At 36.7% G+C, this 26,324-nt stretch overlaps 1 protein-coding gene across 1 annotated transcript in view; it reads left to right on the top strand.

Moving 5' to 3' along the window:
- The window catches only part of MOXD1 (monooxygenase DBH like 1), a 92,085-nt gene that overhangs the window by 5,412 nt on the left and 60,349 nt on the right, over nucleotides 1-26,324 (top strand). Inside the window, exons 2-4 of the mRNA XM_032843459.1 lie at nucleotides 16,103-16,249; nucleotides 17,875-18,042; nucleotides 18,167-18,250. Coding sequence (XP_032699350.1) covers nucleotides 16,103-16,249; nucleotides 17,875-18,042; nucleotides 18,167-18,250 — 399 coding nt within the window. The remainder of the gene's footprint in view (nucleotides 1-16,102; nucleotides 16,250-17,874; nucleotides 18,043-18,166; nucleotides 18,251-26,324) is intronic.

Raw genomic sequence — 26,324 nt, 5'->3', positions numbered from 1 at the left:
TGCCCAACAAGTTCAGGGCTTCAAACTACCAATGGCATATTTCTGGGTTCTTGTAAGGGAAGGCAGAGTCCACTTCAAAGAAAGTGAATGGTGGCTTATTGATTCACTTTTTTGTAATACAGCCCTATTACAATAAAGTTGCTGGCAAAAGGAATGAATTCATTATACATCAACATGTTTCTGAAAAATGTTTGATCCGTATGAAAGAAAAAGACAAAACTTTGAGTATGGATGCCTTATGCTGCTGTTTACTATAACTTTTGAAAAAATAACCAGTACAGAACTTTTAAATAGCCAGCTGGTTCCCCAGGAAACTTCTTCCCAATCTATGTCTTTTAAACTTGTTACAATCTAGAGTAGACCCCCCAAACAGACAAACAAACAAAAAACCCTGCTCATAAAGATAGCATATAGCTCATAGCAGAGAATTCTACAAAAATAACTTCAAATGCATACTTTTTGTTAACTGTAAAGTTGGGATTATATATCTAGTGCTATACAAATAATGTATAGACAACATTTAATTTGCTATCGAGGCCTTTCCTCTTCATCTCGTGTAACCAAAAATTATGAGAAGACTTTAAACAGTTACTGCTTTTACAGGTTAGTGTTGCTGCTCTGTGTATTTACTTACTGCTCTTAGGAGCTCAGGGTTCAGGGATGCCCGGCTAGCTCAATCTGCAGAGCATGTTACTCTTAATCTCAGGGTCAGGAGTTTGAGCCCCACATTGGGTAATCTCAGGGTCAGGAGTTTGAGCCCCACATTGGGTATAGAGATTGCTAAAAAAATAAACAAACTTAAAAAAAAAAAAAAGAAGAGCTCAGAGTTCAGTTGATTCCCCTCAGGGCTCCTAAGTTTCCCCATACCTCCAATTTTACAGGTGAGAACCTGAGTCTTCTATACCTATTCAATGGTGTGGTGGCCATACAGATCAGCAGCCTGGATTCATTTCCTCTGAGTCCTGGTTTTTTATTTTTTCTTCTCCTGCAAGTAAGCAGTAGTTTACATAAAAACAGTCCAATTTTCTTCCTTAATAGTGAAAGAACATGTATAATAAATAGGTTTTAAAAGTGATCAGTAAAAGAAAATCATACTATTTCTCTTACTACTTTTGTTCCCCCATAAATGTCATAGACATACATTTCTATGGTATGATTTTTCATTCACTGAGTTCTTAGTAAATGCCATATAGTACGATAAGTCCTTAAAATATGTACTCTCATATAATGCTCACAATAGTCCTCTGAGGTCAACGTCTTATTCCTCCCATTTTGTGGATGTCCACACTTGAGGCTGCAGGTTACAAAGCAGGACAATAATTTGTGACTCTCACACAACTGAATAAAACACTTACCTATGGGCAGTGAATGTTGGAATAGTCGTTCAGTCATTTAACCAATATTGATTGAACTTTTATTGATCAAGTTCCAAATCCTAGGGACACAGAATTGAGTGAGATGAAGCCAGTGGTATCATGGAGCTCAGATTTTGGTGGGGGATAAACAAATAAATACATAAACAAGAAAAATACCAGGAAGTGCTGAGAATTAAAATAGCGTGATGTGATAAGGGGAAACCATGTGGCTATTTCAGATTAGAGTGTTTCTGATCAAGACCCAGAGGAAAACAAATGTCCCAAGTCTTAAAGGTTGTCTTTGGAGATTAATCACAGTGTTTACAACTCAAAACATTATATACTGTGAAGAAGGTTATGTGGCATGTGCATCAAAGAAGTTAGTCGACCTCAAATATAGGAAACTGCTTACCTGGAAGAAATATAATTAATGTTTTAACAAATGTGTCTGAACCACATGAGCTCTCTTTTCTGTTTCTGTGGTATTGCTACACAGATGTTTAGTAAGCTCCACTAGAGTCTTTCACGCTTTGATCTAGAGACTTGGTGATTTTATATAAGTTTCTTTCTTAATTCTAGGTGTCAGTGTTTTTCTCTTATGCTCTACTCTGTTCTTTCTCATCTGCAATAATATTAGAGAATTAAAGAACTTGGAGAAGCTAGATCAGCAAAACACAGGTGCCTGCAGAAGAGTTCCATCTTTCAGGCAATTTTTAAATGAAAACTTGGAAATCTCAGTTTGTTAGGTAAAACTAAATTGCTACCCTTTTCTCTTGTGCAAAGTGCATGCCCTGAAATTTGCTCATACACGGGAACTCATGGTAGATAAAACCAAGTAGAAGCTAGGCCTCCTGGTACTTTGGACATCCAGATCCCTTTGGGCAGAACCAAGATGGATTCATGCTGTGGCTGATTACACTTTAGTGATGAACAGCAAGGCTAATAGAGAACTGAGAAGATACTTCCTATGTCAGAAGTTCTCTGCATGTTAACATCACTTGGGGGGTCTTTAAAAAATTCCAAAGTCCAGGTAACTGCCCTCCCTCCCCCATACCAATTAAATTTCATACAGTCTCAGGGGGTGGACATAGGCATTAATAAATTTTAGTTTCCCAGGTGATTCTGATCTGCAGACATGCTCAGAAACTACTGACCTTATGTGTTCAGGCTCTTTGATAGGAATCAGGTAGTCAACTCCTTTATGGACAACCTACAGAAGCCTGGAAGATTCCAGGCATCTGGCATGGGGATGCAAAGGAGAATTCCATACAAAACCATTCAGAGTGCATTTGAAGTCTGATGTTGAAGCAAGGCCAGCAATATGTCTGGATATGGGAAAATATTTTATAAAATAGGAGAACAAACTGGATTTCCCTAAAATGGAAATGCTTCTGAGATGAGTTTGACCTGTTATTGATAACTCCCAAGTATTTTCTTTCAGATTTACATGCTGAAACTAGAGTAGCAACAGAAGGAATGTGGGTAGTGTTGTATTTCAACATATCTCTCCTCTCCTAGCTTTCTATCATTTCTGTACACCTTTTGTCAGTTGGTCCTAGCTGCTATATTTCTAGGCAACAGGAATATCTGCCCACACATAGTCTAAAATTCATAAGTTATATATGGTGACAGGGCATCAAAGGAACATTAATAAACAAAAGTTTCAGATAATTCTCAGCCCGCATTTAAGCCAAGAAAAATGTTCTACTTTAAAATCTTTTATTAGAATTAACAGTAACAAAAGGGACTCCCTGTGTGTTTGGAAAAATTCTCAAGTGTCTTTCCAGTTATGTAAATAGATATCCTCTCCCTTCCTTCCTCTGTTCTCCAAGGTTACTAGTAAGCAGTGAAATGCCCTGAAGTTATCACTGCAGAAGAGAGAGGAGGAATGGTAGTGGGAGTGGTAGATAATTAGTATTTTATTAGGGTATGGATGGAACATTTACAAGTTGTGACTGTCAGCGTTGCCACATCTTCCCAAGGTAGCAGGGACAACAATTCCATGTGCATGACAGGTCATCAGGAAGTGCTTGCAGAGTAACTGAGGAACACTTAAAAGCAGGAATTCTTGGTGTAAATCCGGCACTGCTTGCTGCTTATTGGATGTGAACTCCTTAGCCTCTCTAAGTGATTTCCTTTATGAAGAAAGGACTCCTGATATCGAAAGCATGGGGTTTTGATGAGAATTAAATGGAATAGGCATGTAAAGCTCTTAAGCAAACTATGTGGCACATTGAAAGTACGTAAATACAAGATACTATTATAATTGGTCAAGCATTCAGTGAAATGTCAGAATTAGCGGGAGATGACATGGAGACAAATATGGCAGCTTTTCAACTTGGGGAAAAGGTTTATCTGCTCAATGTAGAGATGGGGGATATTGATAGCAGTTTTTAAGAAAATTAGAGGAAAAACTATAAGCACTTGGTTTGTGAATACTTTGCTGTCATTAATGACCAGAGACCAGCATAGTTTCAGTAAACACAGATTACACTAACAAGACTTCATTTTCTTTTGCATTTGGTTTGCTGGACTTGTAGTTGGAGTATTAAATACATGGCACATCTGAATGATAATAAGGCAATTGGCAGGGTTTCTCATTTCTTGCATGAGATGGGCTAAAAAAATGAATTAGGCATAATCATAGATATTTAAACATTCATACTGAAAATATGTTGATAACAGACTGGTTACACTGGACTACAAGATGAGGACTCAAAGATGGTAATGTAGTAAAAGAATGAAAAAACTAAAAGTTAAAAATTCACTGACAATACACATAGAGTTAAACACTTGGTTAAAAAAATTAATTATGTATATATAAAATGTGTAAAATTGAACTTAATTAGAATTCATATGGAAAAGTTCTAAATATTAGGTCATTTTAAACTCAGAATATGTGCTGGCTAAACACATAGATGCAATATTAGCCTATAAACTCTACTGTTTACATGAAGGGAGGTAATATTGACAGAGTACTCTGTACTAGGCTAATCACATCAGAAGGTAACTTTTAGAATAACATTTTTAAGAGATCTAAAAGAGGATTATAAACATGATTGAAATCTCTGGAAACTGGGATTCCCTGGGTAATGGGAAAGAACTGTCAATGTTTTGCCTGGAGAAAGTGATTAAAAAGATGTGATCATTTTTTTGTTTGTTTGTTGTTTTGAGTAGTGGACAGTATTCTTCAGAAAATATGGATTATATGCTCTCTGTTAGCCTCCAGAAGGAAGAAAAAAGACCGAATTAATACATTAAAGAGTAGAAGATTTTATTTAGTTCAGTATAACATACATTTCTGACAATGAGAGGTCTTGAAATTGAATGAGTTGCTTTGTGAAGTTGTAAATTCATGAGCTTTTCACTAGAGGTATTAAATACCATGTAATCATCTCTTTAAAAATATTTCTGAGAGAGGAGTGCCTGAGTGTCACAGTTGGTTGAGCGTCTGACTCTTGGTTTTGGCTCAGGTCATGACTTCAGGGTCATGAGACGGAGCCCTGTGTTGGGCTCCAGGTGCAGCGGGGAATTTGCATGAGATTATCTCTCCCTTTCCCTCTGCCCCTCCCACATTTATGTCCTCTCTCTCAAAGAAATAAATCAGTCTTCAAAAAATTTTTTTTTGGAGAGAATTCCTCCTTTGGTGGGAGCTGGGGTCAGGTGACTTTCAGGTTGTCTTCCAGCTTTAGTGTGATATTAAAAATAACTTTATTCCACATTCATGCTTTTAGGTTATTCAAGAACTGAATAGAAGATAAGATATTAGTAACTATATTGGAAACCATCTGTGTTGTTTTTTACTCTGCCTCCGAAGTTGTCCTGTCTCTGTGTATACTGTCCCGTTACAGTGGGTGTGAGAGCATTTCATCTTCCTACTGTGTGTTTCAGTATATTCGAATTATGTGTAGTGAATGTGTATTAGTGAATGTGTACTTGAAATCTGAAATTTAAAATCTGAATTTAAAAAAATGCTTTCTGACTTGTATATACTCAGAAGAATTTGGAGGGCTTCAAGAGGGAAGATGATTGTGATGGTGAGTTTCTGAAACTTGGTGGTGACGTTATTTTGATTTATCTCCTCCCAGTCTGCATATTCTCTGTCTCCTGACCTTCCCACCCAGAAAGATGTCTAGGTAGGCACCTCAAGTTTAACCTCATTCACCCTCAACATCTTTCTTTCCCAGCCTTCCCAGTCTTAGTAAATGGCACTTCCTGGTAGCTCCAGTCAACACTTAGGAGTCTTTCTTTTGTCTTCTCTTTCCTTCACCCCACATATGAAATACGTCTTCAGGTTCTGTTGACTTTTCCTCTAAGCTAAGTAAAAAACCTGCCTCCTTCCCTTCAGTTTTACTATGACCAATCAATCACAGACCGCCCGGACACTGCATGACTCCTATCTCTTCTTTTTTTTTTTTCCTTTAAGATTTATTTATTTATTTGGGACAGAGAGAGATAGAGAGCACACACGTGTGCACTACTTGGGGGCAGGGGCAAAGGAAGAACTTTTTAAAACAGATTCCTCTGAGCTCGACCTGGTGCTCAGTCTCATGACCCTGAGATCCATGACCTGAGCTGAAAACAAGGGTTGGTCGCTTAACTGACTGAGCCACCCAGGTGCCTCATGACTTCTGTCTTCTGACCACCACTCTTATTCCTTCTTGTCATCCTCTAACATGGTAACCACAGTAACACACACACACACACTTTTTTTGTGTCAATCAGAATATGTCACTTGCTGCTTAAAGCTCAAATGACTTTTATATAAGCTTAGTATTAAATTTGAAGTCCCTACACAACCTATAAGGAATCATAAATTCTGGGACCTCTATTGATCTCTGTTGATCTCTCTTGGGCACCATATAGTTCAGCCACCTGGCTTTTATTTGCTTCCTCAAACTGGATGCCCACCCCTGTTCAGGTCTTTTCCCATTGCTGCCCTCTCTTCCCGGAATCTGCTTCCTCCATAACCTCTTGTGTCTGGCTCATAATTGTAGTTTATTTCTCAGAGTAAGTATCATTGTCTCAGTAGTGACTTTTCCGGTCACTCAGCCTGAAGGCTTTCCAGTCACTCTCTATAATCTGTTTTGTTCTCCTTTAAGTATTCATTATCTAAACATTTTGGTTATATATATATTTTTTAATTTTTATTTATTTTTTAAATTTCTATTCAGTGTTCCAGAATTCATTGTTTATGCACCACACCCAGTGCTCCATGCAATACGTGCCCTCCATAATACCCACCACCAGGCTCATCCAACCTCCCACCCCCTGCCCCTCCAAAACCCTCAGATTGTTTTTCAGAGTCCACAGTCTCTCATGGTTCATCTCCACTCCAATTTCCCCCAACTCACTTCTCCTCTCCATCTCCCCATGTCCTCCATGTTATTCCTTATGCTCCACAAATAAGCGAAACCATATGATAATTGACTCTCTGCTTGACTTATTTCACTCAGCATAATCTCTTCCAGTCCCGTCCATGTTGCTACAAAAGTTGGGTATTCATCCTTTCTGATGGAGGCATAATACTCCATAGTGTATATGGACCACATCTTCTTAACCCATTTGTCCGTTGAAGGGCATCTTGGTTCTTTCCACAGTTTGGTGACTGTGGCCATTGCTGCTATGAACATTGGGGTACAGATGGCCCTTCTTTTCACTACATCTGTATCTTTGGGGTAAATACCCAGTAATGCAACTGCAGGGTCATAGGGAAGCTCTATTTTTAATTTCTTAAGGAATCTCCACACTGTTTTCCAAAGTAGCTGCTCCAACTTGTATTCCCACCAACAGTGTAAGAGGGTTCCCCTTTCTCCATATCCTCTCCAACACATGTTGTTTCCTGTCTTGCTAATTTTGGCCATTCTAACTGGTGTAAGGAGGTATCTCAATGTGGTTTTGATTTGAATCTCCCTAATGGCTAATGATGATGAACATTTTTTCATGTGTCTGTTAGCCATTTGTGTGTCTTCATTGGAGAAGTGTCTGTTCATGTCTTCCGCCCATTTCTTGACATGATTATCTGTTTTGTGTGTGTTGAGTTTGAGGAGTTCTTTAAAGATCTTGGATATCAGCCCTTTGTACTGTCATTTGCAAATATCTTCTCCCATTCCATGAGTTGCCTCTTTGTTTTGTTGACTGTTTCCTTTGCTGTGCAGAAGCTTTTGATCTTGATGAAGTTCCAAAAGTTCATTTTCGCTTTTGTTTCCTTTGCCTTTAGAGACATATCTTGAAAGAAGTAGCTGTGGCTGATGTCTAAACATTTTGGTTATATTATTATTAAAAATAATCTTTAAATTGTCTGCTTCCCCCTCCCCTCAACTAAATTATAAGTTTGATCAGAGTACGGACTTTGCATGCTATCCTGTATAGTTATGTGCCTTCAGCCCTACAACAGGAGCTGAGGAATACTAGTTGCTCAATGAAATTTGTGTTGGAAGAAAAGAGAAGGAAGGGAGGAAGGGAGGAAGGAAGGAAAGAAAGGAGGGAGGGAGGGAAGGAGGAAGGAAGGAACGGGTTTTCTTCTCAAAATTTACTTCTTGTGTACAGTGGTCATGGGTAGTTAAGAGAAGTCCTCAAATTTAAAAAAACTAAGATGATGGATTAAGATAAAGGTAAAATAATATTTTATTTCTATGATAAAACCTGAAATTGCTTGTTTTTCCCCCATTGGTATTTATTGTTAACCTAGAGTCAAATGTTAATTTTACATTCTATCTCTGATAATTCTATAATTATAGCAAAGTATTAAATTACTGTATGTGAAAACTGAACTGAGATGATCGGCTGTAGGGGAAAATGCAGGATGTGTATTTTCAGAAGGTGGCACTTAAAGAACAAACAGATTGCTCAGGTGGGCCCCTTATTGGAACGCAAGCCAACAGGGTTCCTATTTTGGTATTCCAGTAGCTATTTAACCGATCCCTTATTAGACCTAAAGAGTTTCAGTTTTATCTGAAGTGGTTTCTAGAAGGCAAGCTCCTTGTTTTTTGACATTCTGCCCCAATTTCTAAGATTAGTGAAGAAATATCTTATTAAAACCAGCTTACCCTGAAATCTGAAGGTTATGTTTATTATATAGTTAGTTTTTACAGCTTATGAATTTTGGGAATCAAAGATTCTCTTTAACACAAAAAATATTTATTATTACACTACCAATATTATTAAACCACTGTAACACTTATTATAGAAATTAATATCACAACAGAAATGTTTGAAGTCACAAGGCTTTTGAGATTCAGAAAAAGAAGGAAAAACGACAAGCACCTGTTGAAGAAAGTGTTGGCAGATGGTAACATTTTTCTCAAGGTTCCCCTGCAGCTGTGCTTACATTCGGTTTTCCAGGCTGAACCGGGTTTATTCATATCTTTTATTACACCCAGGAGAGTTTTTACTTCATCCTGCTTACCACAGTATCAGTCAAAGCTCTTTTCTGTTGCAGAGATTTTATTCAAGAGAGAGAAAAAAGACTGACAATGAGAAAGAACCAATTGAACATCTGTGTAATCATGTTTTTTAACAAGAGGTTGTAGCAATCATGCCGATTTCCAAAGCCAGCTTTTGGATGTTAGCTTTAAAGTGGTAGTCAGGACAGTCAGGACTCGTGCTTATCATGCCAGGTGATAAAAGCCAACGGAGGTGAGGGCTGACTTACTTTTCTCTTGCCTCTCGGCATTTTGAAATCTCAATGATATATTTCATCTTTTTTTTCAAAGCCTAGTGTTCAAAAGACAAAACATCCTGTGAGAACATGTTTCATTTTTATGACACAACTGCAGATTAACTTTACTGCTGAAGTCTAATTATCAACACAGATTTTCAAGGGTAACAGGTAATATTTTATCTTTAAAAGGTAAAACAATGAAGCACCTGATTAAAATAATAATCCACAATAAAAGCAGAAAATGATACCTTCATGGCAATTACTACTGAAGTTAATCTTTTTTTTTTTTTAAAGGTTATTTATTTATTTATTTGAGAGAGAGAGTGAGAGTACAAGCAGGGGACAGAGGCAGAGGGAGAGGGAGAAGCAGACCCACTGCTGAGCAGGGAGCATGATGTGGGTCTTGATCCCAGGGCCCTGGGATCATGACCTGAGCTGAAGACAGATGCTTAAAGGACTGAGCCACCCAGGCACTTTGAAGTTGATCTTAATGTAGATATTTGAGTTAGAATATGATTGAAATCCACGTAAAGGGGTGCCTGTGTGGCTCAGTCCATTAAGCATCTGCCTTCGGCTTAGATCAAGATCCCAGGCCAGCATCAGGCTCCTTACTCGGCAGGGAGCAAGATTTTCCCTCTCGCTCTGCCATTACCCCTGCTTGTGTGCTCTCTCTGTCAAATAAATAAAGAAAATTAAAAAAAAAAATCACATAAATCCATTTAGCTAGAGTAACATAAGTTCACATTTCACTTTACAACATAAAAACTGAATAAACATAAAGAAGAATGACTTCTGCACATTGACATAATTAAAACATCTTCAAATTTTATTTTTAAACTTTTACAAAATCTTTACAGAATCATGAATCTCTGAATACTCCTCAACCCTCTTGTCCTCATAAAATCAATTTTTAATGACACTGAATTGGATCCTACTTTTTTATTTATCAGTATTTTATGTTAATTTATACTATATGCAGTATGTATCATACAATTAGATATGTATAATGGCTGCGACATCTGACCATGACAGTGAGAGTGCACTGTGATAAATATTCCTATTTTTATTGTAAAAGTGCTGGAATATTGAGCTCTATAGGAAGATGGCTGAGAAATGGCCTTTATCATGGATGCTCAGTAGAGATGTATCTGATTGTATTTGCCAAATGGGACCTGGAATGGGGGCAAAGGAGTGTCATCCTATTCTGACTGTAAAGGTAAAAATCAGATTGTCCAAGTGATCTCGGGGAATTTCATAAACATAAGTACTATACAGTCTGGCTTTGTGACTATAAATTTCTAGATTATATTATTGGTTTTCAGGCTGTTAACTGGTTGATGTTTTACTGTCAATTTCATTCTGCAGGGTTTTCTGGGTTTTTTTTTTTTTCCTCCAAGAAGATAATAGTACAAAATAATAATTCCATGTGATTATCTAGTCAGATGACATGTAGCCCTTTATCAAACTCTCAGGAAACTGCTAAACTCACTGAGCAATACTTTTTTGGATTTAGCCAATCTGCATGAAGGATTTTCAAGATTGACTATTCTTTGGGTGACTTGCTTTCTTTTCATCCTTCTTTCTTCCCTCACTTCCTTCTTTTCTTCCTCCTGGCAAGAACAGTTGAATGATAGGGAATTTGGGACTCGGATTTTTTTTTTTTTTTCTTTAGCCTCTTTCTCTTTCTGGCATACTTCATTGCACTTTTAAGGTTAGCCATATACCATTTTCTTTATTTTAAAATATTGACCCCATTAAGACTGTGTTGGGTTAGTTCATGTATTTTCTTAATACAGGTTGAAGGAAGAAAGAAGGTGGTGCGAGGGAATAATTTTGTTCCCCTGAGTGAAACTATTTCCATACCACTAAGATGTTAATATAGGATGATGGTTCCTGAATTAGCATTAGAGGAAAAATTTAGAATTTAGAATTTATTAGTTATATAATAACTTATATAATTAATTAAAATAATGATTTAAAAATAATAATTTAGAATTAGCAAGAGGAAAAGCAGGATGCTCTTTTAAAATTACACATATTTAATAAGCATCTGCAGTATGCAAGTAACTCAGGATATAAATTCACATTAGAAAACATTCTGAAACATTGTTTATCTCTCTTAGATCTGGGGGGGGGTTTTGTGGGGTTTTTTTGCATTTTTTTGTTATTGTTTTTGCCTTATTTCTTTAAAATAGGTAGGAAATGCCCTTTAAAAAGATTTCAAAGAGCTGTTACATGCATCAACTTTTTTTTTTTTTTTTTTCTGAATGCTGATGTCAGTTTCATAAGATTCATGTCCATTTAGGGGTTAAAAGGTCACAACAACATTCCCAGATTTCAGGGCCAGATGTGTCTGTGTGGCAGATCATGCCAGCTCAAACTCATGCTAGCATCTGGTTAAACACATTCCACACCGATTTTAACCATATGTAAATGTAATTGAGAACAATTGAGAAAATAATCTGTCTCCCTCTTTTTGTTCCATTTACAGCACAAACAACTATATTAAAGGTACAAATTTATAGCTGGATTGATAAGATTAGTTTTCTATTTCCAGGCAATTACCACATGGTTGAGAAGATAATTTTTATCTAGAATATATTGCAGGCTCCATGGGAATGCAAAAGAGGAGTAAGGATTCTAAGAGGGAATGATCACTTCCAGTTGGAATGATCAAAGAAAACTTCATAGAGGAGCTAGAGTCATGAGTCTTGAAGAGAAGGAAGTGTTTCAATGGAGTTAAGTTTCAGTGAGTGGATTTAGTGGGGAGGATTTCTCAGTGGAGTAAAGAGAGTAGGGGGAATAGAGAAGAGTGTGAACAAAAGCTAGGAGATGGGAAAAGGCAGAATTTGAGGGGAATAATAAATAGATAATAGAGACCATGTGGTAGGGTTGATGGTGACACTCTGAAAAACCAGGTTAGGCTGACCTGTAGAAAAACTTGAATCTAAATTATAGAACTTTGTACTATAGACCATTAAATAAAAAACAGTGACACATTGAGAGTAATTTTGACATAAATAATACAGGTGATACTCTGAAGTGAGGTAGAAGAAGTTGTAATAGAGTAGAAGTAAAAGATGGGATATTTTTTCAAAGGAGGAACTGAGGATGTGGAAGTGTGAGTAACAGAGGAAGAAGTTAAAGAAGACTGCTATTTTGAATTTGGATAGTGGGAAAATAGCAGGATACTGAAAGAAATTCAGGAAAACAAGTCTTAGAGACACAGGTTGGATACAATTTTGGTTATATTGCATTCTGAAATGACACTAAGACTTCCAAGTGAAGTTATTCAGTAGACTTTTAGATATGTGATACTGAAGGAAGGCAGTGATTGGAAATTCCTAGAGTAGATGAGATTCCCAAAGAATGGAATATGAAGACAGGAGATAATGTCAGGGACAGAATTTGATGTTTATGCTTAGAGAATGGGAATAGTAGAGATAAACTGTCAGAAGTAGTCAATAGTGGGGCAGTCCGGAAGTGAGAAATGTGGACATCGTTGCCTTTTCCCCAAGACTTACTTGTCCCCAAGCTTAGGGGAAGAATTTAAACTTTCATCATTAACTATGATGTTTTCTGTAGGATTTTTTATGGATGCTTTTTATAAGGTTAAGAATGTACCCTTCTGCTGTTTGCTGAGAGATTTTACGTTGAATGAATGTTTTAAACGGTTTTTCTGTATTTATTAAGATGATTCTGTGATTTCCTTTTTTAGACTTAAATGTAATGAATTCATCGATTGATTTTATAATGTTGAACCAACTCTGCATGATAATGATATATTATCCTTTTTTTTTTTTAAATCACTAAATTCTATTTGCTAATACGTATTTTTGTAATGTCTTTGATTTTGGTATCAGAGTAAGGCTGGCATCAAGCAATGATTTGGGCAGTGCTCTGTGGTCTTTATCTTCTGGAAGACTTTGTGAAGGGTTGATATTACCTCTTCCTTAAATATTTGGTAAAGTTCCAAGTGAAAGAATCTTGGCTTAGAGTTTTCTTTGTAGGAAGGTTTTTACCTATGAGTACACTATAGGGCTGTTCAGAGTATCTGTTTTCCTTAATGAATTTTGCTGGTTTATGTCTTTCAAACTTTGCCTGTTTTACATCTAAATTATCCAAGTTTCTTATGCCTAGGTGTACATAATATTATTAACTTTTTAATGCCTATAGGATCTAATGTAATATTTCCCTTTTATTTCATTTGCATCTCCTTGGTTTCTACTTGTCTCATCTGTACTTTATTTTATATATCTCTCTCCTGCTTTTCTTTTAGATTAGTATTTATTTTTATGATTCCAAAAAGTGAATATTATTTAGGATAGAAAGAAGGCAAGATATGAGCTGTCATTTATCATAACTGAAATTCTCTTAAAGTGAGATGCATGATCATAAGCTGAGGGTGGGGAAATACTGGCATCTTAAAGAGAGAGGGTTCTAATATTTGTCTCAGGATGCCTCCTGAGAAAACAATAAGAGATTCACATGTGCATTTCTAAGCATTCGGAAGGGCCTAGCTCAAGAAAACATGTAACTGATAATACTATCTTGATAGCTAAGCTATGGTAGGCTCAAATCTGAAGACATGTATCAAAACAGGCCATAAGAACTGGAGAATGTGGAGAAAATAAAATGGAATTACAGGGGTGCTTCGCATTTCAGTTATAATAAAATCCATTCATGTTTCCCTCAATAAATTTGAAGATACCAGCATCTTTCAGACAATCGTATGTTACCAGAAGCCTAGAGCTTTCACTTAACTGTCACCTGTCTTTTCACAATATTGAACCCTCAGCAGTTTATGTAGCATAGATGTGCGTGCAGTGGATCTTCAGGGAGATCTGAGTGAAGTTTCTCCCATTTTCTCACAGCTAAGTTATCTGAAAAGCCAGAAAAAAGGTGGAGTAGCTCAAGGAATTGTTATCGGTGAGTGAGAATAGAAGGAATGGAAAGTTGGCGAGCCAGCTGGATATTCTGTGGGATTAATGGGTTTGGAAACATGTTTGCGAGACTGGGATAATTATTCTACTCTTCATCGCATTTTGTTTCGTGTGTTCTTTTTGTTTGCAAAAACCGTGACTGCTTGAGTCGTGACATGAAATGTGAACTCAGTATCAAGGCTCCCTTTATCCGAATCCCTCTCTCTCTGGACATTGGTATTTCACCCACAAATTGAAAATCTGTGTGATCAAAAGTGGAAAGATCACAATATGACAGGAATATTTCATTTGAATTGTTTTCACAGTTACAACCGGTTCTCAGAATAAATATTTTGACAGCCCCCAACTTTAGCAGCAGCAAAGTAACGTTTCATGTAAAAACAATCAAAAAAACCTTAATGTAGATATTTTCTGTAGACTTCCCAGCAGCGGCCACTACAGCGTGTAACAGTGGAGAAGGATACAGACTTGAGTCAGACAGTCTGGCTTTGAATACTGGCTTTTCAGTGTCCCAACTGCATGATCCTGAGCAAGATGCTTGACCTTCTTATGCTTTTGTGTCTTTGTCTGTGAAAGAGGAAACTCCTTTTATCTCATAGACCTGATGTGAAGGTGGAAATGAGTTCATGCGTGTGCACGTAATAATACACGCTTAAACTGAGCCTTGTGTCTGGGGTGTGCTCAGTGAGTTGTAGTTGCCGAGAGGGTGAAAAAGGGTTAGTTAGGCTCTGTGCATCACCGATAATGGGTCTGAGCAAATTTCGGGATGTCATATTTACACATACTCAATAGCTACCTCAAAAAGGTACTAGGAATAAAAATGCCAGATGCCATCCATTTGAGTGTGACATTTACCATTTAAGGTTTTTTTTCTGTTGTACTTTATTTATTTATTTATCTAAGCGTAGTAATCATTTCTTCAAATGCAATTTTAATGTTAGTAAAAAAAATTATAATTATGTTTCAGCATGCATTTTTGAAATCAGCCTTTTATGGCTTATTAAAAATAAAATATTCTCATGCACAGAAAGGCCAGTACAATTAAGGCCAACTTGGTGTCTTCTATAAGTGATGAGAATTAGCACCATGAGTTTTATAATACAGTAATATATTAGTAAGGGCCAAGTGGTAAGATAGTAGGCAAATTGTAAAATATAGTTAGTAAATGATATATGGTCTAGGGAAATATTCTGGTTAAAAACCAAACTGCATTGGAAAAGGGGAAAGGAAATTAGCATTAAATGGGCAATAATCCATTGTAGGCAACTTCCCCTCATTTCTTTATCTTTCAAAATCCATAAATAGGTATGTATTATCCCCCATTTCACTAATGTTAGAACAAAAGTTAACAGAGTTTGACTTCAACAATTCTCTGAGGCTATTTAGGGTAGAGCCAGGGGTCAGGTTCTTGCCATTTCATTTCAAAGCCCACGACCTCTCCATTGCAATTGTGTGCCTCCCAAAAGTTACCACTGATCAAGTTTAGTACAAAAATCATCGCTAATCCATAAAAACAAGATTTCCCCAGTTTTTCAATATCTTGTAATTCAGTGAGTTTAATTTCTTTCCATTCCTTTCCACTGCATCGCATTTTAATGAGCATTGGGTATTACAGCACATACCGAAATGACCTATATCCTCAGCTGGGGCCTCTTTGCTTTTAGGAGCAGTGAAGGGAAGCCCCAACTCGTGTAACAGTGGAAAAGGGCTTTCCTTGGGTTGGTTTTACATGGGTTGGTTCTATCTTTGTCCCAAACTAGTCAATTCACTTTGGAGCAAGCTGTTTCACAGTGTGGAGGTTCCTCTTTTCATTTGTATAATGAAGGAAAAGTACTAGGTGATCTTTGATGTCTGTTTACTCCATGTCTTTCAATGCTCTATGATACCATAAATCCATATCACATTTTCCCAGAGCGCCTGAGGTTCAAATACGATTCAGTTTCATAGGGAATTGATCTCCTAGTTGGGATACTCCAGCTCCTTGAAAATTCCCAGGACTTTAGAAATGACTGTAGATATAGGACTTTGTAATAAGCAAGCCCCAAATCACTTTTTTTAAGGTCCTATAAATATTCCTAATCTAAATTCTTTTCACTCTGAATCTGGGATGTCCTAATTTTTCTTTTCCATATTTTCCACAGGATTATTTTACAAATGCAAATAGAGAGTTGAAAAAAGATGCTCAACAAGATTACCACCTGGAATATGCCATGGAAAATAGCACCCACACAGTAATCGAATTTACCAGAGAGCTGCATACATGTGACATCAATGACAAGAGTATAACGGTATGGAGCTTATGTGAGAATGCATGCATGAAGATACTGTGCATTTCTGGTTGTGAAACCCTGCAGAATAAAAGGAACAAATACTTAAAAATAACCTTTGCAAACAAAGTCACACAGTCTGTTTTAGAGTACTTTTGAAATCTTTTTAGAAGCCACAGAAAATCTAAGACTATACATTTGAAGAAAGGCAGTTTTTGTTTTGAATCTCACATTTTGAAAGACCATTTAAAGTGAGTGTGATTTTATCTGTAAGAGTTCTAGCTTTTTCTATATCAAGTTGGAGAATCCACAATAGATAGAGGTTGGAAAAAAATGTATTACACAAGAGGGGATGATGATACTGAATATCAAGGTATAATTCACCTGATTTGTGACTAGTTCATTTTTATAAATTTCTAAAGTTGAGATGAATAGCAGGTTGATTAAAATTGCTACTGACATGTTATACAAGATTTTTTATTGTCAGACTTCATGCAAACATTAATATCTTTATGCATATGCAAATTAAATATTTAGACAGTATATAATTCATGTGGTACTTAGGAAGTTTCATGAATTTCTTGGATCGATTTCATTCTGTATAGATCAATCAAATTATCTTTTTTATTTGATAAGGGTTCAAAAATGGGAATGTAAAAATCTGAAACAGTTTTGATTAACATTCAGCGTAAAGAGTCAAAGAGGAAGCAAAAGAACACATGCAAAGACATGGATCACTTTTTATGTAATATACAGTGCAATTATACTTTAATTGGAAAAATAATTATAGTCATTTGACATATTAAGAAAGAATATAGCTTTTAAAATAAATAGCTTTTGCTTTATTATTTATTTTCAAAGTTCTTATTACAAAGATCTGGCAGACACCTTTATCTGTGGGAGGACTGAACAATTTCTTCATACCTCAGCAAGCCCTCCCCCTCCCTGCCCCAGCTCCCCTCGGGCAATCTCTTGTTTGCTAAATGGAAACCAATTTCACCTGACAGTACTTTCCCTCATTGGGACACCCTAGTCCCTTGGAAATTCCCAGATTCATAAATGACTAAAGCTAGATTCTAGGATAATAAACCCCAAATCAGAAATTCCTCCTGTGTTTGCACTTTCTGTCAATTCATACACATGACCAGGCTAGTGCCTAGGAAAAATATATTATGAACGTAAAGGTACTGACCTGGAAAGTCGTTTTAATTTTCATTCTGTTTATTTTCCCTAAAATGTTGCATGGCATTAAAACAGGTTTTAATTTTATAGAATCTTGCATCTGATCAGGAGTATTTGCTTGGTAACTATGAGTTGCTAGTTTGCAGACCTAGTGTGAAGATTATTTACTGTTGTCATGTGCGTGAAAGGATAACCACAGAATCCATCGTTCTTTGCTCTCTCAGAAGACATAATCTTGCGTGCTGAGAGAGACTGTTTCTTCCAAAAAAAAAGTCATCTATTTGGAAACTTAATGACTTAATCAAATTCACAATTAATCCTAGAGACCATACTGAGGACTCCAAATGTCATTATTCTCTTTTCTTCACGTCTCTATCCGGCTTCCAATAGAGTTCTCTAAACTCAGCTTAGTGGTTAGGACAGGGCTCTCATGAGATGTAATGATGCCCCTGTGTGATCCCTAGGAGAGCACTGTGAGAGTGATCTGGGCGTACCACCATGAAGATGTGGGAGAAGCCGGCCCCAAGTACCATGACTCTAATCGTGGCACCAAGAGTCTACGGCTGTTGAATCCTGAGAAAACTAACGTGTTATCTACAGCCATACGATACTTTGACCTGGTGAATCAGGACGTAAGTTTTTTCAGGTTTTATGGCTGGAAGGGTGGGTTTATTGAAATCGTGTAAGAGTTTTTAACTTACACTGCTGTGTTTAATAGTGTGACTTTGTGTTCCCTTCCCCTTTTTATTAAGACAGGTCCCCATCCCAAACAAAGGTACAACCTATTGGTGCCAAATGTTTAAGATTCCTGTGTTCCAAGAAAAGCATCATGTAATAAAGGTATGTGACTCAATCACAGGCTAAATTTAATATGTATGAATGGAGGAGAAATTGTTGTCAAAATGAAAATGACTAAAAAAATTGAAATGATTTTCAAGTATGTGAAAGTTATTTAAAGAACAAAGAACTGGCTTATCTGACTCACCCCTGTCTTGGGAATCACTGAATTTAGAGAGAAATCTTGGATTGTAGCCGGGATTTTGTTTTTTGTCTCCTAATTTTACATTTTAAGGTAAAAGTTGGGGGATGCATTTGAACACTGCTAGTTATTTCTCTTTTCTTTTTTAAAAAAGATTTTATTTATTTATTTATTTATTTTAGAGAGAGAGTGTGCGCACATGAGCACATAGGGTAGGGCAGGGAGGAGTAGAGGGGGAGGGAAAGGATTGGGGGGGAAGAATCTCAAGCAGAACTCTATGCTCGGTGGGGAGCCTGATGGGGGTGGGGGGGCTCAGTCTCTCAACCCAGAGGTCATGACCTGCGTCAAAATCAAGAGTCTGGCGCTTAACCGACTGAGCCACCCAAGCACCCCAACACTGGTTATTTCTTAGGCAACATTGTACAGTTGGAATTGCTGGAGTTTCCATTTAAATAATACATTTGCATATCAATAAATTATATACAGGAAGATTACATTCCCCACCAATATTGTTTGAAAATGTCTGCTTCATTGTAAATATTGGATATTGTAAAAAAAATGTTTTTATAGTGATTTATTTTGAAAATAGGAAAATGAGTGGATTCCCACATTAAAAAATTCAGAATTGGGTAAGAAAGAAGCCCACTTTGCCTGTGGCCTATAATTTCCTCCCACCTCTACCAGAAATAGTCTCCCAAAACTTTTGCATCTAGTTAGTGAATGAACAAGTATTTTTGAGGGATTACATGTCCTTGGCTCTGTGCTAGAAAGTGTTTGGTAGTTCCACAGAGGCTGAATATATAACCCATGCGTTCAAAGAACCTGGGAGAAGTGTTCTAGACACAGGAAAGAAGAACATAGAATTCAGTCGTGCATACAAATGCTCTAAACATTCAGAAGGCCGACGTCATCCGCTTTTCACCAGCCCCCAGACCGTGTAACAAAGCAGTGTGGATGTGAGAAAGGAGCAAACCTATAGATTCTAGAATCCAGAAGGAAGTATATGGGCTCGACTCACAGGTTGTTTCTTGAACTAATTTTGTGCTCTCAGGTAAGTAGTGCTGGGGTAATGCCCTGGCTTCTTTGTCTGTAAAGGGTGGTCCATTGTAACACTGTCCCTGCTAACCTCGAAACATTTTGGCAGAAATGGAAACACTGAGTACATTCTATAAAGTGACTTAACTTTGTTAATTTCTAATATATTTGCCCAGAGGCACAGAGCTGCCTTTTGTTTGTACATATGATTCATAACTACTTACAGAGACAAGAGGGGCAGGTTGAGGGAATGTTTATTGAATTACTAAGTAGTCCTAAATATTTGTGGAGTATTTTTGCAATTGGAAGACTTACTAACAATGAGACTTCAAATGAGACACTTATTTCTGTGCAGTGTTATTTTCTGTTTCCTCCATGTGCCTTAATACTGTGCCCAAGGCCAGTATTATGCCAGTGAAAAGCCTTTCTCAGGAAAGAGAATGGTATATTTATATATACTTTGTGTCATATTGTACTGTGTGTCATTTGCAGCAAATTTAATGGGAACTCAGCTTAAGGGACAAATGTAAAAAACTACAGGGTCAGAAATGAAAGCAAATGTTTCATAAAATGGGTCCCTGATTCATTTTTCAGCAAATGTTAATCGATAGGATATGAAGTCCTTAACTACTTACATCAACGCATTTTTAAAAAAGATTTTATTTATTTATTTGACAGAGAAAGAGAGCACAAGCAGGAGGGAGAGGGAGAAACAGGCTCTCTGCTGAGCAGGGAGCCCAATGTGGGGCTTGATCCCAGGACTCTGGGATCATGACCTGAGCTGAAGGCAGGCACTTAACTCACTGAGCCACCCAGGTGCCCCCATCAATGCATTTTTATTCTCAGTTGTTATTTTTTAAAAAGATTTTATTTATTTATTTGGCAGAGAGAGAAATCACAAGTAGGCAAAGAGGCAGGCAGGGGGTAGGGTGGGAAGCAGGCTCCCTGCTGAGCAGAGAGCCCGATATAGGGCTGGATCCCAGGACCCTGAGATCATGACCTGAGATGAAGGCAGAGGCTTAACCCACTGAGCCACCCAGGCGCCCCTCTTAGTTGTTATTAATGTTAATAATTAAGTTGAATGAAAAACGAATTTGCTCTTAAGGGGAGTCAGTATATCTTCCAACTCTCTAAGTAGGACCCTAACTCGGTATCCCATCAAAGAAGTTTCCATCTCATGGTTATCATAGTAATGCTCAGATATGTGGGCATGTATTAAGTATCTGGAGTTCTATAAGATGATGAAAGTTCTTTACTCCTAGCAAGAGGGGATTTGAGGGAGAGAGGAGTGGTTATACAAAATTTGGGTGCTGCAGGGGCAGAGGGTTGGTGGCTGGAACTTAAAATTCTATTATTACTTAAGAATACCATTTATAGAATAGGTTCCTGAGCTTGTTAAACCCTAAAACATTTTAAAGGTTGTTAAGTATAATGAAACATTTTACTTAGAAATGAACTTAAATAAGGTCTACAAAAAGAGAAGGGGTGCCTGGCTGGCTCAGTCGGAGGAGAATGTGACTTCTGACCTCTAGGTTGTGAGTTCGAGCTCCATGTTGGGTGAAGAGATTACTTAAAAATAAAGTCTTAAAAAGGAAAAAAAAAAAAAAAAACAAAAAGAGAAGAGAAAGCTTTAGTTAGAAAATAAATCTAAAATATTTAAGTTGTAAAAATAGGGACACCTGGATGGTTCACTTGGTTAAGTGACTGATTTTGGCTCAGATCCTGATCTCAGGTTCCTGGAATGAGCCCTGCCTCAGGGTCCCAGCTCAGCGGGCAGGGCAGTTGGTTTGAGGCTTCTTTCTCTCCCTCTGCCCCTCCCCCAACGGCTCTCTCTCTCCTTCTCTCTCTCTCTCTCTCTCTCTCTCTCTCAAATAAATAAACAAATCTTTAAAAATAAAGATTATAAAAATAATTCAGGTTCTACATGTTTGGAGACAGTCTTAAAAAAGTTTTAATTTGTGGCGTATGCCAGTTTACGGTAAAATTTTAATACGTTTCTACAGTAGAATTCATAGATTTAATACTTACCTTGAGAAATTACTTAACTTCCATTGTCTTTCCCTTAGCAGAGATGATTTCTAGTAATTTAAGAAAATTGTATCTTCTTTTCACAGACTCAATGACTCCTATGTTTTGAAAAGCCATGAGCTAGGTGCCTGTCCTTATTCCTTATTTTATGTCCCACAAATCACTGGATCAAAAAGCCTCAGTTCTCTGATACAAAAAACAAAATGTACTTTCTCAGAAAAAAAAATGGCTTTTATATTGTGTTATATTATGTGTCATTTGCAGTGAGTTTTAAGAACATATTGATAATAGTAATACTGCAAGAAATCAACTTTGTTGTCTGGACTCTCATTTCAAACAAAGAAAAGTGTGTAATTGCAGTTTGATTGTTAATACTACTGCCCAGTATACATTTCGTAGTTGTAATAACTATAAAATTAGGCCGATAAATAAAATGTATCAGTGGCTTTTTGTGAATATATTTAATGTAAATGACTAAAATAAAAAATATTGATTACATTTTAATTTAAATTTTAATCATGTAATGATAACAATCATTTGCTACCAAAAATATGAAATAAGGTAAATATTTTCTAAAATTATAAACTAACAAAGGTAAATAATTTCTAAAAGTATAAACAAAAAAGTCAATAATTTCATCTGCAGGAGAAATGGGATTGTGATAAAAATTATTGGTGGCTTTAATTCACTTGTGATTCCAATTTATTGATTTGTATTTTGATTTTTGTGGAAAATATTTAAATTGTGATTTGAAAATATTTGTATTATCAGATGACAGCATCTCACACTAGAAGATAGATATGGAGATTATACAAAAAGAACTCTTAACAATTTATACTAAAATCATACCTCTCATGTGAGACCACTTCTGTGACTCATGAGACCCACTGTCTAGCCCATATCTCCCTATTTGAATATGACTTTATTTAAGCTTTGCCAAATAAGTAACTTCACCTTAAATTTAAAGTTTTGGGAGAAAGTGATTCTTTTCTACTCTCTTTAGTCAATAGTGATATCATTATCACCTGATAGTAATAACTGGATATGATCTGCTAGAAGCCGGGGTTATCAGTTGGTTTAGCACACTGTTTTGTGTGTGTGTATGTGTGTGTGTATGTGTGGGTAGCCTTTATTGCCAGAGAATTCTCCATAGATGAACTGAACTCCGAACTCCTCCATTTAAACTTGATCTATCTTATTTGATTTAATAAATAATTGTTGATGGCCTATCATGTTAAAGAGGAGGAAAAAGAAGAACAGCCAGGCTGACTCATCATCCTGTAGCCATCTCGCCTTAAAGGCCCACCTTTCTTATAGGGCAGCAGTAAGCCCTTTGGTCTCGTAGGTGAGTTCTGTGCTCTGATGGGCCAGATGTGGATGCCTTCTTGCCATTATTAGTCATTTATCCATGGGAAAGTTATTTGTCACCAACATTTTATGATTTAAATTCTAATGGTAACTTCCTATGGGATTATTTGGACTGAAGGTTATGTAGCAGTTAAAAAATTTTTATTACCACTTGGCACTGTATCTGACACATAGAAAACTCTTAACAAACTCAGCTATTATTACCAGGCTTTTTTTTTTTTTTCCCCCAATGTTGCTGTCTGAATAACTTTTCACTGAAAACTGCTATTTAGTGAGGAGACCCAGATAAGGAAAGAGCGTCATGCTAAAAGATTGACTATGGCTGAGTGTTAAGGGAGAATTACCTTTAATTTTTGTGTGACCACTGGCAAATTATTTACTTCCTTGTGCCTCAGTTTTCTCACCTGGAAAATGGGTGTAATAGTTCTCACCTAATAGGGTTGTTATGACTTTTAAGTGAATCAAAGGAATTTAACATATGTATTTAGAACAATGCCTGGCACATAGTGTTTGTTAAATAAGTAAATAAAATTAAGTAGATCACTAGCAATACTCAGTCACTAATCTGTCAATCATCTTGGTTTCTGGGTTGCTGAGGGATCCCAAACCAGTCAATCCTTTCTAAATAGTCAGAATTCCAAATGAAACCCAGATTGTCCCTTGTTTCACTTAGGGAGGCCACCTTGAAAACTTTCTGTTGTAGAGAAATGTGAAGTTGAGATAAACAAAACACTATCATCATTCTTTTCATCAATAGATGCAGTAAGAGAGATGCTCTGCTGTATACTTGCTACTGAACAGAACATTTTTCTTGACATGATATTAGATGCTGCTGTTCTTTTCCATTGGTGCCATTCATAAATCTGAATGATTTAATTTGGGGGAATGTCTCCTAGGACAAGAAAATCTAAGAATAATTGACACTGAATGACCATGAAATGTTCTTGAAGCCAGAGTACTGTATAGCCATGAAATAGTCATTCAAAAATTGACTTTCCTGTCCTAGACACATGGCATGAGTATATGGGTTTATGTACCATGTTAAATAAACATTGCCGGTCAGTTTCCCTATTATGTTTATTTCTCTTCCTCCTCCTCTCCCTCCAGTTCTCCATCTTCCTCCCCATCCTCGTCCTCCTTCTTCCACTTTCTCCCTCCTCTTCCTCTCCTCCTCCTTTTTTTCTAAATTAAAGGACACCATCACATAGAAATCTTCAGCATTAACATATTCAGAAATGTCAAGTGTGATAGAAGATTTCTATTTCTGAAAATGTGTAAGACTTCTAGGTTAAATTTAGTAAATTGTAAGAATTTTCAGTGTCAAACTACATGACTTGACGACTATTAGAATGATCTCTTCTTTGTCAGTTTATCTTCTTCCTTTTTTCCCCTGAAATGATATTTCAAAATATATTTTCATTGATGTGATTTTTCTTCTCTGATGGAAATAATTTTTTGGTTTGTCTTCAGGATGCATTTCCACAGACCCTATGCTTTGGTTCTCATTCTTTTTTCATGTGTTCACCTTCAGTTTCTCGTCATTAGGTGGGAGACTAGCAGATGTTTGCTATTGACTGTTGACTGAATGGTTGTATTTTCACCCATTTACATCCAACTCTTTTTTTTTTTTAAGATTTTATTTATTTATTTGACAGAGAGAGATCACAAGTAGGCAGAGACGCAGGCAGAGAGAGAGAGAGAGGGAATCAGGCTCCCGGCTGAGCAGAGAGCCCGATGTGGGGCTCGATCCCAGGACCCTGAGATCATGACCTGAGCCGAAGGCAGAGGCTTTAACCCACTGAGCCACCCAGGCGCCCCTACATCCAACTCTTTTAAACTTTTTTAGCTTACCACTGTTTCCCTTTGTCTTTTTACCAATTTAACCATATCTCCTAAAGGCAAATCTTTGCATATTTAGCTAGATCTATTTAGTATGTTGAAAGAAATTAACTTTCAAAGTATGCCTTCTGTGAAAATACTTTCTATTCCTTTTAAATACTTGGCAACACTATATTTGATTTTTAAATTCTTAATATCGATGATTCTCCCAGCGCCTGTGCATTTTGTCACCCATTGACAAAATGGAAAACTCTTTATCTTCTAGAGAAATTATACTGTAAAATCATAAGAATCTTCTTCTTCAGGAATTTGTCATCAAAATTTATAAATACCAAAATAATTATATATATGTATATTTCAGTGTATCTGTAGTTTCATATATCTCTTATGCACGAGAAGAGATGAAAATACTTGGCCATTTACTGTGGCTGAAATTATAACTCTGTACAGAAAAAAAGTGGGTAGAACTCCGCTCCTAACAATGAAGAGTTGACTCAAATTAGCACATTAGAAAGATTGCTGTCTTAGATTGTTCAGTGTTGCAAAGTTCCTTTCTAGATCTTCTTGAGTTACATCTACTTGACAGAAACATTGGAGATTGTCTAGCTACTTGGGTGTTCTTAATAGCCACTTGAGAATACAAGGTAATTGAATTCACTTTGAAAGCATGTCTTTTCATGGAAGTGATTTATTGCTAACTCTGTCACTAATTAGCTTTCCGACCTTAGAGAAAGTACTTAACCTCTCCCTGGTCCTCAAATTCCTTGTCTGCAAGATAAAGGGATTGGATCCAATGATTTCAAATGGCTCATTTTACTTCTAAATATCTATGACTTGCTAAACCTGAAAGTGAACTATGTGCTGGGGTTCGGATGCCGTGGTCTGAATTGCAGATTCTCCTGCTTCTCACCATCTCTGGGCTTGCTAGGGTGAGAATGCTTAGGATCCTACTGCTTCCCTTGAAGTTTAAAGTCCTCTTTCTTTAGTCCCCTGGGCCTGGGTTCTTCTAGCATGTATTTTGAGACTTAGATTCCCATCTGTAAATGGAGATAATAGTTCTTGTCTCAAGTGATAACTACCATTATCAAATGAAATAATATTCATGGAGTTCTTTTATTTTTGGCCTGTATTAGATAGCTCATAAATACTACCTACATTTCCAATTTACATTGGATTTCAGAGAGCTCTAAATCTTGGAAATAACCTAAGTGAAATAAATCTAAGTGAATAAATAAATAAATCTAAATCTTGGACATAATGTCAGTTTTAAATAAGGGTAGAAATTAAGAATGCCATTGTGAGCAAAGCTTACAGGTTGGTGCAGTGTATAGTAGAGGCTCTGGAGTTAGGGACAAGTTGTATTCTAACTCTGTGTTTCATTAGCTTGATGACCTTGGGCAAACTTAACTGTCGGAATTTACATCTTCACTTGTAAAGGAGGAAAAATAATTTCCAGTGAAGATGAAATAAATACAAGTGAAAACACCTGTTGCATAAAAGGCTCATAATTGCTCATTTTCTTCTCTTGATGGGGATTATAGAGACGGACGACTCAAACTTCATCGAGTAGTTTCTCATACTTATCAGGGCTGCACTGAAATCATGATAGGAAGTCAGTTTCTATTTTATTTTGAAGAAAAGATTCCCTGGGAATTAGATTTCGTA

This window comes from Lontra canadensis, unplaced genomic scaffold (assembly GCF_010015895.1).
Source record: "Lontra canadensis isolate GAN:19392208 unplaced genomic scaffold, GSC_riverotter_1.0 scaffold141, whole genome shotgun sequence".
NCBI lineage: Eukaryota > Metazoa > Chordata > Mammalia > Carnivora > Mustelidae > Lontra > Lontra canadensis.
Note: the sequence above shows the minus strand (reverse complement) of the source record. Positions and strands in the feature narration are given on the sequence as shown.